The following is a 16,052-nucleotide window of genomic DNA, read 5'->3' on the forward strand; positions in this document are numbered from 1 at the left end:
AGAGATATTGGAATTTCATCTCTCCTCAGAATTAAAAAATTCAATAAATAATTATGATACACAAAAATGGGAACTTTAAAACCAGAGTTCTCCCTGTTCAATGGAAAGGAAAAAAACAAAAAAGATAAAAGAAGAAAAGCAAAACGATAATGGCATTAGACATCCATTTTTTTGGCCTATGAAGTTGGATGATCTTTGTTTTGCATACCTCTCATCTGTTCACTACACGTTAGCAGCAACAGAAACTTTCTTTACGGGATTATAAACACTGAAGTCGCCAAAGTCCCTTCTACCACTGCAAAAAGTGTTGTATATCAATTCCATTGCATAAATCAACAGAGCTTCAGTTCCATGGATTATACATTTTAAATAAACATAGAAATAAACTTGAAGAGTTTAAGAAAGAAATAGTAAAATTTGCATCGACCTTTGGGGAAGTCTAAGCTCTTCATAATCAAACGCAACCTTTGAGCAAAAAAGAGTTTCTCCTACAACTAGTTCAGTAAATAGTTCAAGTTTCAAAATGACGTGCAAAAGGAATGGCCTATACTCTATAGCCTATCATTGATTATAGAAGAAGTATCTAAAATAGTATCGAGATTTTATCTGTGTGCAACCCCAACTCTCCAACCATCTCAAGAATGCGTTCACACTTCACATCTAAATATTTTGCAAAAATCGATTAAATGGTTTGGTCATGTGCAAAGAAGACCACTAGGTGCAGCAATTACGAAGAGCAACATTGTCCATATTGAGAGTAATGCTAGGGACGGGAAAGACCAAAGTTAATATGGGTAGAGTTAGCAAGGAAATATATGATACCATGTGGTTTAATCGAGGGTGTGACCTTGGATAGAGCAGAATGAAAAAACAGAATTCATATAACCGACCCCAATTAGGTGGAAAAAAGACCTGTCAAAGGTGGCTCCTCATATGAAATCATGAAAAGGATCCAAGCCATCAAATACTCTCCTACATGAAAGGATCCGAGTTCATCCAAATAGCCAGAAAATAATCACCATCAAAAGGCCTTAAAGCCCACATAGCCACTGCCCGTCCAGACACGGGCAATGTGCACGTTCATTCCTGCACCATTATCTTTTATTGTGTATTTTCTTCATTTCGCAAAGTCCTATATTAGTTCTATTTTCTTATAATTAACCCCATATTTTTTCCTGCCCTGACAAACTAAGGTTTGGGTTTGACTTAATAGAACAGAATTTGTAATGGGTAAAGAGAACATTAAATATCAATTTAATAGAACTTAAGAAAGCCTTTCCTACTTACTATAAAGTAAAAACTAAAAAAGGAAACCCTCATTCCACCTTATTTTGTCATTTTTTAGTGTACAAGGAAGCCTAGACTGATTATATCAACTAATAGGATAAAGTCATGCCATCTCATGAATGTCTTTTGCACAAATCCAAACTTAATTTTATAATCTTAAGTCATATTTAAGATTAAGCATGTGTCACAAATCGTAATTGCATTGTGTGTGTGTGTGTGTGTGTATTATAATACTATATTTATATGTGCCACATGCAAAACTGCACCAAGCATGACTTGAATGCATATCTCCCCTTATGGCTCATCATTTCTTTTTCTTGTCGCACAAGATTATTTTATAGATGTCCACAGCAGATCAGTTTACTAGTGTATTCCCAATATAAAACTAAAAGTAAATTTTCCTTTTAGCAGTTCTCCAATAGTAATAAATGTTTCTAAAGTTGCTTTTAGGCTAAAGTTGTGGATTTAAAATCAAATCAAAGTCATGCACATTTAAAATATAACGATTGAGATTGTTGTATTCAAACAGATTGCTCAATAGAAGGAATGCTACACACGACAACGTGGTGGTCATGTGGTAGCAATCTCATTGACAAATCCAGCATCCAGAATGACATTTTAAGATTAGAGACTTAGAATGTTAAAAGAATTTGGGGAATTCCAAGACCAAGCTCCTAAAATACCACTTAAATGTGGTCTTGAATTTCAGACCTCACATCTGAATTCAATCGCAATGCTGATATCCAAATGCAACTTAAAACCCCAAGAAAAGATAGATTTTCTCTTTGTGCCGTAAATAGCATTTCGTTTTTACACATCTTGATTCCTGACTTAATAATAGTTATGTACGGTAAATAAGAAAAAATGGTATAACAAGAATAACAATGAAGCACATACCTGTGTGTTATATCCCAGCCAGCAGGTAAGAAACGAGGATGAACAGCTTCAACAAAAACATGTCTCCACCTCTGACAAAATTGAAGTATCCCATCCTCCCCATATTCATTTAAGAGATGATCCACTACCTGCTTCCCATGTGGTCCATGTCCTAAAAGTGATAACTTTGAATTATGTTTAGATGAGCCATTTTCCTCAGAACTGGGTGGAAAAGAATTATCTGTTCCGTTCGATGGAATCCTTCTTTCAAAATTATCATCAGTATCCAAAACAGATATGCATATAGCCTCAGAATCTCCAATTCTATCTAAGTTTGTATTCTTGCTGTCAGCAGCAGACACTTCCCCATTAACTTCTAAATCAGCACCTAAAAAGGATCTGCTTACATTCATATCCTTTGCCATTGAAAGGTCATCATCTTCTTTGCTGCACATTTCCCCTTTCATAGCATGTGAATTATCTATATTATTGACGTTTTGTGTACTTAAACTAGCCGATGTTACCTTATTGACGTTTTGTGTACTTAAACTAGCCGATGTTACCTCACTACAACTGTTATTCTCCAGCTTCTTGACTGGATTGATAATTCCTGTAGAATGTTTAAATGAAATCCCTTTCTTTTTCTCAAGCCGTCTCCTCTCTTGAGGACCCATTCCAACTAGCAAAGCTCTTTCCAAATCTTCCTCTGATATTTCCCTCCCTCCAAAATACTTCACGACAATCTGCAGAGAGAGAAACAATGGTTTGTAAGTGCCACTTCCACACACCCACCCACATATATCTCACAATGCTAAGAACTTTCTTTTGAGGCAACTGATTGCATTTGCTCAAGTCTATCTGATTGCATTTGCTCCCTCATTTGTTTGTATGTTTCAATTTAACTTCTGTCTGTTCTCATGCATCTCTTTACATAGTAGAAATATTAAATGCAAAGGAGGTGAAAGTTGATATATATTGCTTGGCGTATTTCCTACTACCTAGAACTTTTGGGGGCAAGTGGTTGTCTGACAATATAATAGCAGACTGATTCACCCTTCCAAATGTAAAATAAGAGGAATGGACAGAAATGTTGTTCACATAAATAAAAATTGAAGGAAATAAGAAGTTTATTTTTCCATCTTATGAGCAGTTTCTACTTCAATTGCTGAATTATGTCAAGTATCCAACATTTTTGGTGTTGTGGTTCCAATAATAAAAAGAGGACAATATCTTTATTGTTGGACAAAGTAACTGAATTTTGTCATGTTATTCCTCTAACCTTGCAAGGAAAAAAAGAACATCTGTCAGTGGCAAAATCGAACAAGTTTCTCATATGTCAAGCTCTTAATTGTTGAAAGACAATGGGTGCCAAAGGACACCACCAAAGCAGACAAAACAGATTGAAGTGAAGTGTCATCACATGCACATTTCTGCTTCATTGTGCAATTCTATAGGACCAAACAAGATCAGGGTTTCCTACAGAACAACGCAAGCTTACAGAAAACTGAATTGATCCAGATTGTATAAAGGAAAGGAAGAAAAGAGAACCCCTCACTCACACTATGCTAATCACAAAGTGTTCAGGCACCAACCTGCTTTTCCAAACCAGTCCCTAGCATGCCTACAAATAGGCTGCATACCAAACCTGTGCATCATAACCAATTGGTTTTCCATGGTAAAACCAGTCACGTAAAAAGGCAACAGAAAATAAGTAGCAAGGAGAAACAAAGAAAATCTGACAAGTAAATACATAAGTAAATAAAACAGACACCGCGCATGGATTAAATACAAGGACACGTGGCAAATTAGCAGATGTCAGGACACAAAATTGATGAAACTCCCCTTTCTCTTGATAAATTCAACCACACAGGTGAACCATTACCATCAATAATTACACTAAAGTAACTGGCTAACAATCTGAATCCACTCTCCGTACTTAACAGTTGAGGTCGGCATTCTGATGTACAGAGTATGGCAATTTGTGCTTTATCATTCAACAACAAGAATTAAAAATTCATACTATAAAATCGAAAAGCAAAAAAAAATCAATAATGACATGATCTCTTACCTGTTTCAGTTCTTCACGGCGCTTAGATGGCATTGTAGGCCCATGCCGTAAGAGAGCCATGGCTGCTGTTCGCAATTGTAAAGGAGACACGCCTACCTCCTCTTGATCCATAATAGAAGAAGATGACTCATCTTGGGGTTGTGTAGAATCAACTACTTTACGAACAAAAAGCGGTATTCCAAATTCTGCGGCAACCTGTCTCTTGTACTTCTCAGCAGCAGTATGAGCAATTTCATGGCAGTCAACACAAAGTAAGACAATATCATGTGAACGATGGCTTTTCAAATGCTCTGGAAAGTGCACTCTGTAGCATGAGGGTATAATTCGATAGCGCAAGTAGTGATTTCCTTCACCACAGCCAACACAAATATTTTTCTTACTATGGATATAGAATTCATTGCCCTCATCTTCAGGACGGCCTTTGGGTTCAAAAAGAAGCATTATGCCAGGAGGATCATCCTCAACAAGTTTTGCCAAATCTCTACGAAGATACCTGTGGGAAGCAGATCTCCATGTAAATAACTGTAATAATTTATTTAAAAGGGGGAAAAAACTACAACTAAATAGAGATGAAAATGTGTATCCAACTAACCATTCAAGCTTCCTTCGATCGCAATAGCATAGCAATCGCCCATCATTGGCATAGATCCTACAGTTATGATAAACTGGAGATTTGCAGGAAAATTTTTGAACAAACAACTCTCGAGAAGCCTTCTTTGCTATTTGTCTTGAATTTTTAAATCTATTTTGCTTGGAAACTAATCGATTTGTTAGTTCCATGTTAGTTTTAGATAATAAAGCATAATTAAAGATAGAGAGCGGACAACTCCCATTTGGACCCAGGTGCATTTGAAGGATTGGTTGAAAAATGTCATCAGGCTTGCCTATCCTGTCTTGGAGTAAATAATCAAAGTCTTCGACATGGCTGCAAACAATAGGGGATGGGAATTGAAGGGAACTAAGATTCAAATATTCAAAATTTGGATCGGCTTGGGATATGGTGTCATATATTTCTGCCTCAGTTGTTGGAACTCTATCTGCAAGAGCGATAACAGCATAATCAGATAAGACGTATCTCAAGCTTTCATCATGCACACGAGCCTGAAAAGTAGTAGATACAACAGAGTGAGCTCCAGGAATGAAAGACACAATTTTTTATTTTTGCCCAACATAATAAAATAAACATGAGGTGCAATATCACATAGACAAATAATGACCACGCAATAAAGTAAGTATATGTCCTCTCCTATCGAAGAATTGCTAACAAACTCAATGAACAATTAAAACATCAGTTAATTAGAAAACAAGTAACATCAATGATAAAGCTCTATCAATGTTTTTAATAGAAACAAGTACATCCAGAAGTTCATAATTTTTCTCAACAACACTGAAGATAGAAGTTGTAGCAAAGAACAGGAAATTAACATAAGGTAGAGTGACAAAAGGACCAGGTAGCTTGCCTGTGTTCAATTTGATGTTTATGATGACCAATGTCAATGGTTACTGCACAAGCTGGGCATAGCTTACCCAAGTCAACCAGCCCAGTTATATAATTTGTTTCTTTTCATACACAATTGGTAAAATGCATTGCATGGGAACCAAAACCAAAGCCTGCTGAAACCCCACAATACCTGGATACCCAATAAGGATACCAACTGAACCATCCTTGTTTGTAATTACGCATGTGTTATTGTGCAATTTACTATGCTTCATTCTAGTAAATGGTAATACATAATTGGATAGAAATCTTAGTCATCAAGTATCATAACTATCATCCAATCTTATCACCCTTACATGTGCATCTTATAAAGAACAAATTACAGCAGCACAGCAGTGGCTGAAGCATCACAACCTTGTGAACAACAGAGTTTGAGGTTCAATTACTGTGCGTGTGTTTTGGTTTTGGGGGGGAGGGGTGGTTCTTTTAATTAGTACCACCCAATTAGGAATTTTAGAAAGAAAAATGATCGAAGGAAGAGTTGTATCTTTCTAGTTTATTGGCATTGAGAACTCAACAAAGGCAGAAAAGCTACCCTCACTGAAGCATGTTCAGTGGGTTCCTTTGACTAACGTAAAAGCCATAACCAGAAACATTTATTTAGCACCCTTGAATTCTTATTAACAAATGAATTGAATTTTGATCATGAAAGTGGATTAGGCCCTGGGTAATACATAAATGGATTAGGAGAAATATTTTTAGGTCTATAGTACTAGTCTCATTTAATGGAGCAGCTAGGGAAAGTTTAGAGTTGCAAAATCATCTGTTCTCCACACACAGTGGATGAGGTGCACCAGGGTGAAATGAACTTCGTTCCAAATACACATATAGAGAACACAAGAAGTTGTGTCTGAGGAAGTCAATTTTTGCACATGAACAATGGTTATTTGCGAGAAAGGAAAGTCAGACACAAAAATATAAATTTATCTCAAAAATTTCTTACTAATCAAAATTTTAACAGCCAAGAGAGAGAGTGAGAGAAACGGAAATATTATATGCAAGATATTAGTCATTCATAAAGCTTTCCCAAGGGAAATCAATGCTGTTGCAATTTTATTCATCAAAGAAGATTTTCATTCCCCGTACAGCAAGTATACTAGTCTCGAATTAGGAGACAAGCTTGTGGATATATAAATACAAACCATTAAATCCCTCCAAGTGCACAATCGTCTCACAAGATCCTGAAACTGAAAGAAGAAACCATGAAAATGTTTACACATAAGCATGCTATCTTCGACCGATAACGACAAACTATTTTTTCTGAGGAAAAAAAAATCTAAGAAACTAAATAATGTAAAGCACCAAACCTTAGTATCACAAATAAGTCCTTGATCATTCGAACAACGGGAAATTATCGATGATGCAGCATACTCTCCTGGACAAGCTTCAATCTCTTTTGAGAAAAGTTGCAAGCAGATCGCGTTTGAACGACGACTAGCCTCAAGAACAAAATGGAATTCATCATCGCAACAAGCTGAATTTTCTGATACACTATTATTTTTAGAATTTTGATGCATTGAAAATTAGAAGATGTAAAATTAGAAGTTTCAAAAGAAAAATTACTCCTTTTAGTTAAAATCAATTAATTTTTCCTGTTTAATCTAACATCAGCAAATGTTTTCACCATTATATCTTTATGTTTGATCCAGATTTTTTTTTTCTCATTTTAACAGTGTGAAGTCTCCCTAAGAGCTACACTAAAATATTTATAACCAATTTTACTTCAAATTTTTACGTAATTAATTGATAATATGGCTAATTGTTATGCTAAGAACTCATTAAATCAATATCTCTATTTTTTACACAACAAAATAAATGTAGAAATGTCTTAAATAGACATAGATATGAAATGTACCGTTATCCTGCCGCTTAAGCTCTGAAACAAGACAACGTGCAATATATAATAAATAATGTGCATCTGTTCGAGCATATTGCACCATTTCTATGGTCAGTGGACGTTGTCTCCAGTCTTCACGCTACAATTATAGAGAGAGAGAGAGAGAGAGAGAGAGAGAGTACCAAAACATTGGACTGTTAACACAATATCATTTTTCCAACCATCAACATTTAATGAAAATTTTCCGTATCTTCCAGCTAAAAAACAGAAGATAGAAATAGGCTTCTGATATTCAAGCTTACATCATAACTGCTTTGTTGGGTTTAATACTATGCTGGATAACAAAAAAAGGTCGTATCATCCTTGTGTCAATTTTATAAGGGTAAGGTGCCCAAAAAAACAAACCATGTTATATACAAAATAAGCAGAAAACACCCCTCCAATTTAGTATGTGCATAACTCCCCAAACATTTGAAAATTTGTTGCAAATTGCTCCCTCCGCTATATTTCTAACTTCCAACATCAGATTATTTTGAGAACCCGAAATTGCCCTTTTTTAGTGACAAAAATGCCCCACACAGATTTCTATATATTTGAACACACAAAGGGCCTTGTTTGGATGCCATCTCCGTTCTCTCTCAACGACCGCCACCACCCCCCACCACAACCACCATCAACTCAAGCTATTCCCACTGCACCCAGAAAACTTAATCCAAAAGAACCTCCAACACTTTTTTGCCGCCGCGGACGGCAGCCCCACCACCCTCACCGCCCTCCTCAGCGGTGGCTCCACCACTTCTTCAGACGAAGACTACTCGATGTTGTCGTCGCCAACGTATGCCTACGGGGGACAGGATAGCGAGGAGGTGCCGTTGGTACGGTTAGACTGAGGCACAAATAGAGGGATGAGAGTGAATAGAAGTGGGTTTGTTACTCGGAGGTTGTTGAGAGGAAGAACGAAGAAGTTACTAGCTGCATTGCGGATCTCACATGCAAGAATTTCCTGGGATCTCACGTCATGTCCTTTTGGGACATTTTGTATCTCCTCTTTTTATATATATATATAATTATACCATAAGGATATTTTTGTCATTTCATTCATCAAATTCACAGATTGTCCATATTTGCTCAATTTGGAAAATGTAAGGGGGTTTTTGAACATCAGGGGGGTTTTCGCACATCTTATATAATAGGAATTTTTTTTTTTTACACTACACCATTTTTATAAAGACTTGGGTCATTTTGTTCTTATGCATGGTTTTGTAACTTTTACTCTGCAATCTGCATGCATGATATGCACATGAGTTGCACACTTGCACTTGACACCCTTTTGATATTCTTTTATGTAAAGATAATAGTAGAAAAAGTTCTTAGCATTTTTAATCAGAGTTCATACTAAGAAAGTGATCCAAGAATTTACAATTTTCAGACATTTTATAACCAAAAATGTGAGTTACAAATTGTAATTGACAGTGATAACAATAACAAACAAATTGGCCGCTTCAACAGACATCAACTAAATGATGTTAGAAGTTGAGAACTTATGTGGCTTATCATTAATAAATTGAGATAGAAGCACAAAATTAATGGTATATTAGAATGCACAGATGTTGTCAATAAACACCATGACCAAATCAATTTGACTTCATGTAGAAGTTCAAAACATGGAAACCCCAAAAGCAAACCTAAGTGTCACACAAGTACATGTGAAATTGCTACATAGGAACTTGAAATCATTAACAATGAGATTCCCCCATGTTAGCGACTTAGTGTCTCTCCTATGCAAAGTTGTAACAAAGGCTTATTTTGTGTGCGTGTTTAGCTTTGGATGATTCCTTTTCCTCCTTTCTCTAGAAAATACTTCTTCACTTTTAACCAGAAAATAAGCATTGTGTACATAATATAATAATATTACATTATGTGTTATGAAAGGAGGGCAGGCATACAAAAGTAACTTCAAACCCAAACCTGAAAAAGTTTGTTCGTGGCAACACCGCAATATGTTTCAAGTAAGTACGCCAATGACTTCTGTGGTTTTGACAACACCTCACAAGCCTGCAATATAAGATCAATAGACAAATCAAATGGCACATTAGATGCCACATAATTACTACATTAATCCTCTCCCTCTCCCTCTCCCTCTCCCTCTCCATGTTTCTTTTACTGATAAATCAATCAAGAAAGCATAGAAGGTCCAATACAACATATACATATCCCACATATCTAACAGAATACCTAAAATAATTAAATCTCACCTTTGCAGTATCAAATAAATTAACAATGTATATATGGAAATCTCTTTGTAGCCAGAGAACATCATTATCAGCACCATGGAAGACCTACACAGTAAAATTTCTTTCCGTTATAACATGATTATCATAAAAATAAAAATAAATGAACCATAGTTTGCAATCAATCCAATTTAAATTGAAGCTTCATCAATAAAGAAGAAAGAATAAAAAAATAATTTTAGTCACATTTTTATCATTTCTATATTCTCAGTCTTGCCAAATGAGAGTACCTAACATGAACCACATTATACCAAAACAGTTATTGTGTCAGCTGTAGACAAACCAACTGAATATTCATAAAATGTAGCAAAGAGAGAAAAGTATATATAGTAACAATTGAATTCACATAAAATCAATGGCTCAATGAAGCATATACTCATGAATTACCTTGCAAATATCAGGATTGGAAAAAACAGGGCGAAGAATACTCATTACATCGTGCAGAGCTATGGTGTCCACCAAATAGTCTTCCCTTTGAGTAGAAATCTGTTCAAATATGTGTGTTTGACTGTCTGTGAGTGAGAGAGACATACATGCATATACAGTCCATGGGAGACAAAATTAAAGCTTTACCTGTATAAGAGCTGTAAAACCTAGAAAGGAACGCAAGCTGTGCTGTTCAGTATCAACACCAAACACTCTCTCTCCACTCAACACATCAACAAGCTCTCGTAACTGCGACTCTGTTTCGACCCAAACGTATGAATCACCCATTTTTAAATCCATATTTTCATCAATGAAGCTGAATTCGAGTTCAGGATTCTTCAACAAAGTTGTGATCTCCGTTTCAAATGGATGAGATTTCGAAGAAACCTCTGCTGAAAAACACCCCTAAATTTAGCTAGGGCTTAAAAAAAAAAAAAAAAAAAACACGCACACACACACACACAAAGTCACAAATTTTTTTGAAAAAGTACCGCTGTTGGAGTGGTTGTGCTTGAGGTGCTTGAATGGAGAGTAGGAGTTATCGGCGAGAACACGCTTGAAAGTGTTTTGTGATTTGGATTCTGTTTTCAAGTAACAAGAATTGGGAGATTGTTTTTGCTTTCGATGCTTTCGGTATTGTGTTGTGAAGAAGACAGAGATTGCTGCGAAGCAAGCGATTGTGAATGCGATTTTGATTTTGTCCCTGGATTCCATTTTCGTCTTCTCTCTGGTTCTGTATCTGTTTCTCTTGTTCTCGACAATGGTTTCCACTTTGAAATTGAACTGTTCAAGACATGTTTAAGAGACGGAAGAGGGAAAAAAATGGTTTTATGGCGGCCCGTTTATAGTTAATGCCGAACTTAGGTTTATGACATGTATTGGGCTTCGTCCAAACTCAACTATCGGTGAACATGTATTGGGCTTCGTCTAAACATAACTAAAGTAAGTTCACTTGCCCCGTGCTTGTTCAACGTAACGAGTTAAAAGCCCAAATTTGATTTAAGATTCATTTCTTAACGGAGACAAGTGTCAGAGTGGTATTGTCCAACATTAAATCTATATGGGAGGGTTTTGAATTAGATTTGTGATATTTGGATAGAAGTGTCAAAATGAATTATTTGACATGTTAAAAGTAATTATAAGTGCTATTAGTGCATAACTTCAACTATGTTATTGCTACCAACTAAAAGTGATTTTTTTGGTTCTCAATTTAAATTTAAGCACGATTTGCTTTATAAGTGTTTTTTTATGCTTTATTTGTAGTTATAGTCTTATGTGACCTCCTGAAGAAAAGTGATTTTTATGGTTATCAAACACATTTTAAAGCAAATTAACTCGAAATTTGAGCTAGATTCGCTTTATTTGTTGCTCTAGTCTTGCGTCACCTCATACATGAAAAGCCCAGTCCAGAATGATGAAACTGGACAGACTGGTCCGATTCTGAATGAACCCAATGTTGTTGGACTGAGGGCCTTAATTTGAGGTGTGGTAAGGCAACAAACCACTTCAATTCTAAATTGATTGTAATCTATGTCTGTGCCATTTATTGAAAGAGATTTTGTATTATTTATTTATTTATTATTTTTATTGCAGAACTCTTTAGTCAACGTCACCAAAGAAAATTAGGAACCAAAAGTTGTTGACCGGGTGATACAAAAAAGGAGCTTAGAAATGAGAAGGCGCAATTCACATGTAGTCCGGCAATCAAGAGTGACAGAATTTGAGTGAGCAAAATCTTAATTTGGACTTTAGGTCTATCATCATTGTCATGCAAAACTCACCGACATTAAATTGGGCCTCTGGGAGGGGAAAATATTTAATATTCCTTTTAGTTGTGGACTGACTTAATTGAGCTTACCCACAAGACTTTTGACTCCGTGCCACATCTCAATTCTCAATCACCATCCCCATTTAATTTATTTTCATTTCGGAACATTAAATGGGGTTTTAGACTCTTTCGGACCATTAAATGTTGCCAACAGCTCGTACCCGATTTTTTTAATTTCACATGTTATTTTTCTAACAAAAACAAGATTTTTTTTTAAAAATAAAAAATAAAAACACATGAATAAACTTAAACACTCTTTTTAGGATATGAAACAACTAGTCATGGGCCTCATGGCCTCAAAAGAGCACCACTTCCAACACTAGTTATTTATTGGAATTTATTTCATTTCATCACAAATGGTTATTTATTGGAATTTATTTCATTTCATCGCACACATCGTATCTTTCTTCCAGAAATTCAAAATGGCATGTTGCGCGTCAAAGTATTGTGTGGAATTGTCCTCCTATTTCTTTTGTAAAGATTAATTGTGATGCCGCTTTTGATTCTAAATCGTGTATTGCTGGGGGAGGTATTGTGGTTCGTAATCATGCTGGTTCTGTTTTGAGAAGAGCTGGGTTTTTTTTTCCTGTGTGTTTCACATCCTTCTCTTGCAGAGGCTTTGGTATTAAGAAAAGGATTGCTTCAGGCAATTCAATGGGGTTTTGATAGAGTCATTTTTGAAACCGATGCGGAGGTAGTGGTGAAAGCTATTCTGAAGTCTGGTCCTTGCCCTCCACATTTAAATATTGTGGTTGATGATTTGAATAACGTTCTTCTTTTTTGTAGCGTGAAACTAATGACTTGGCCCATCAAGTGGGGTCAGTTGGCTTTGGGGTCACATAGAGAGTTTACTTTTACTGATGTTTTGCTTGATGGTATTCAGGATCGGGATAAGCTTGTAACCAATTGATTTCCTATGAAATAAATCTTTATTCTTGCCGTGAAAAAGAAAAAAAAATTTTAAGTTACAATTCTATAATAGTATAAACGATGGAACTTAGTAGTCTTACTATTAAAAACTCAACTCTTCTATTATTATTATTATTATTATTATTATTATTATTATTTAATTGTTGACAAGTAACTTAGCAAAATCTTGTCCAAACTATTTAGAATCCGCCAACATGAACTTATTTTCCTCTTTTATTCTATTTTAAGGCTATAATTTGGAGTAAACCAAGCCATTATTATATTTTTCTTCACCATCTTAATTCATGTTTATTAGTTTATAAATTATACTTACCTTGTAACAGCATTCTTTCTATTAATTCAGCAATTGGTTTTTGTTACACGAAAACAAGATTCTTTTACTATTTTTTTATTCATTTTATGTTCAATAATTAATAAATGTTCTGCAATTGAATTGAACGTGTGTGTGTGTGTGTGAATTTCTTGTCTGGTGATAAAAATAAAAAAAAAAAAAGAAAAAATAAAAACCGAACTGATGAAGGTATGAAATTGAATGGGTTACGTAATAGTCCAAAAAAGAGATGCTTTTTGAAGAAACTTTCAAACTTGGCAGACAGAGCACAAACATAAGGTAGTGCTTAGGCAGCCTTTACATTCCTTAGAGAGCTTATAGTACAATAAAGCATGGGGGACCCCAACAAGCGAGGTATCTAATTAACCAAATTAAACATCAAGCCAGCTATTTAATTACCAAACTTGGAGTGTTAACACAAATTGTTTAATGCGTGTATTTAAAACCTCCAAACTCAGCTTTCAAATAATTGAATTCGAGTGCTTATCTAGGTCAAAATCAAATTGATGAATCAAAATATATTTCACGAATTAAAACGAGTTGAATAGTGATACTTATTTAGCTCCCAAAAAAAAAAATGTATGTCAATGATCCAAATGCTTGTGATTGTGTTCTGTATTAATAATTACCCTTTTTGCAGTGGGATTGTAGCAAGTTAAGAACATACCTGAACCAACCTGTCAATTTGATTATGTAAATTTTAAAATGGTTTAACATAATCAAATTGAACTGTAAGCGGTCCACATGAGATCTAGAGCTTAACAATCTTTTTACTGAATATAGAAGAATCACATGCATAACCATATATATATATATATACACCCCACAACCACAAGTATTAGTTATCTGAAACTCTGTAAGTCACATTGTGTGTCTTTTAAAAAGATTTTTGATTTAGACAAGTGATAGGTCAATTTATCCTCGGCACCATAGTTTTGATTGGTGACAACAATATATATATATATGTATATGGTAGTCTTTATACTAATTCACTATAATCCAAAACAAACTGAGTATTTTTGGAACTGCGGGAGCATCCAAACCATATTATAAGTTCACCATTATTGATAAACCCTAACTTACAGGAATAACATAATTAATCTTGATTCCTTTTTTTTTTTTTTTGCCGACATCTGGTATCTCTGATTAATTCACTAGGACCCAACAAACCACGTACCGTGGTAAAATATATATATATATATATATATATATATATATATATATCCAAAAGTTTTTATATAATTTTTGAAAGAAAAAATGTTGGATAAAATGAAATTGATTGTGAAAGTCGAGATATGTAACGGTTGATGGTTGCCCATCTAGCACGTAGCATTTCACATTTCTTCAAAAAATATTCATTGAATCTTACAAACTCCATGGCGTACATCCAAGGAGCATGTTCCAAGGACGTTCATCCCAATAAACAAAAATACAGCCATATAAGCCTATATGTATACAATTTTGGGATTGAGCTAGAATATTTGTACCACCAAAACTTTTAGTTGTTAATTTTTTTACATTTCGAAATAAAAAGTATTCAAATGTTTTTTTTTTTTTAACAAACAAACAAACAAACAACAACAATAACATAGGAAGTATGATGCATAGAATCCGGATCCCATCTTGTGCGGAGGGAATTGGGTGCCTTCTTTGTGAATCAAAATGATGTCATTTTGATAACACCGCAATCTAAATATATATTGCGAGAATCCTAATATACATTTTCGCATTTAAGGAAACTCGGTGTGCATCAAAATGGTGTCAGTTTGATGACACCGAATAATCTAATTGTGGAAGGAAAAATTCCCCTCCAATAAGAATCATCCACGTCATTAAAATAATGTATTACCTCATTGGTTTTCCAATAGTCCAATATCAAGCCCAAATAAAGTTAATTTCGATCTAAGGTTATTGATGTTAATCTCTCGACCTGCTAAAAAATCCATCCGACCCATTTACCTTAGAATCCAAGTTCAATTCAAATTAATCAAGTCCTCCTTAACAAATGATCCTTCGTATAAGGAAATTCTTTATGTGAAAAGTCTTACATAGTAAAGAATCCTATATGGAAAGAAGTTCTGTATGGGAAAAGCCTTGCATGGAAGGAATTATAGAAGAAAAAAACTTTGTAAGTAAAGAATAAATTGGAGGACAACCGAAGCGAATCCTACCATAATTCTACCATCTTTTTGTATATAAATAAAGACTTAGACTTCTAATAAAGATCATTGAGCATTATAAATTTTTGTCTGAATTATTCTTGTTATTAATTATTTTTTATTTAAGTAAGTTGTATTAATTCTTTTAACTTTTTAGTTAAAAGAATTATTTACACCGACGCCATGTATACTATAAAGAGCACCGATACGAAATTTTGTGCATGTGCACTGAAATGACACGGTTTTAGTGTATGAAATTCATGATTCATATTTGTGTGGATATTTTTAAATTACAAAAGAGCAACCTGTTAAGTAAAATGACAAAATTGCCCTTGTGGGTACCAAGCGGGATGTCCGTTTTTAGTTGTTAGGAGTAGTTTTCAAGGACACGAGCTAACCACATCATGGCACGTGTCAGATTGGCTGGTGAGAGGGGCCCTCGTATGTGCAGACTTTTCCTGCATCCACGTGAGAAAGAATGGAGAGTGTTGATGAATTGATGAACAAGGTAAGGTGCCACT

The 16,052-nt window shown here is 34.9% G+C and overlaps 1 protein-coding gene across 3 annotated transcripts; it reads right to left on the reverse strand.

The window, feature by feature from the left end:
• Nucleotides 1-7: 7 nt before the first annotated feature.
• On the reverse strand, nt 8-11,091 carry LOC132307366 (protein RRP6-like 3). Of its 3 annotated transcripts, none has more exons than XM_059805093.1 (12): nt 10,775-11,091; nt 10,431-10,672; nt 10,245-10,343; nt 9,822-9,905; nt 9,535-9,621; nt 7,585-7,705; nt 7,037-7,212; nt 6,872-6,916; nt 4,824-5,332; nt 4,232-4,724; nt 2,185-2,906; nt 8-295 (listed from the first exon to the last, which is right to left on the reverse strand). In XM_059805093.1, exons 1-12 carry the CDS (start codon nt 10,995-10,997, stop codon nt 223-225), a joined length of 2,874 nt encoding a protein of 957 aa, XP_059661076.1. In that variant the 5' UTR covers nt 10,998-11,091; the 3' UTR covers nt 8-222. The 3 variants fall into 3 exon arrangements, with proteins under 3 accessions (XP_059661076.1, XP_059661077.1, XP_059661075.1); XM_059805094.1 differs by having other exon boundaries at nt 7,037-7,203; nt 10,431-10,675; XM_059805092.1 differs by having other exon boundaries at nt 10,431-10,675.
• Between the last annotated feature and the right edge of the window lie 4,961 nt (nt 11,092-16,052).

The sequence above is a fragment of the Cornus florida genome, unplaced genomic scaffold, assembly GCF_030987335.1.
Source record: "Cornus florida cultivar Cherokee Brave unplaced genomic scaffold, ASM3098733v1 CherokeeBrave_3.0.0_Hap2_Chr05, whole genome shotgun sequence".
Taxonomy (NCBI): domain Eukaryota; kingdom Viridiplantae; phylum Streptophyta; class Magnoliopsida; order Cornales; family Cornaceae; genus Cornus; species Cornus florida.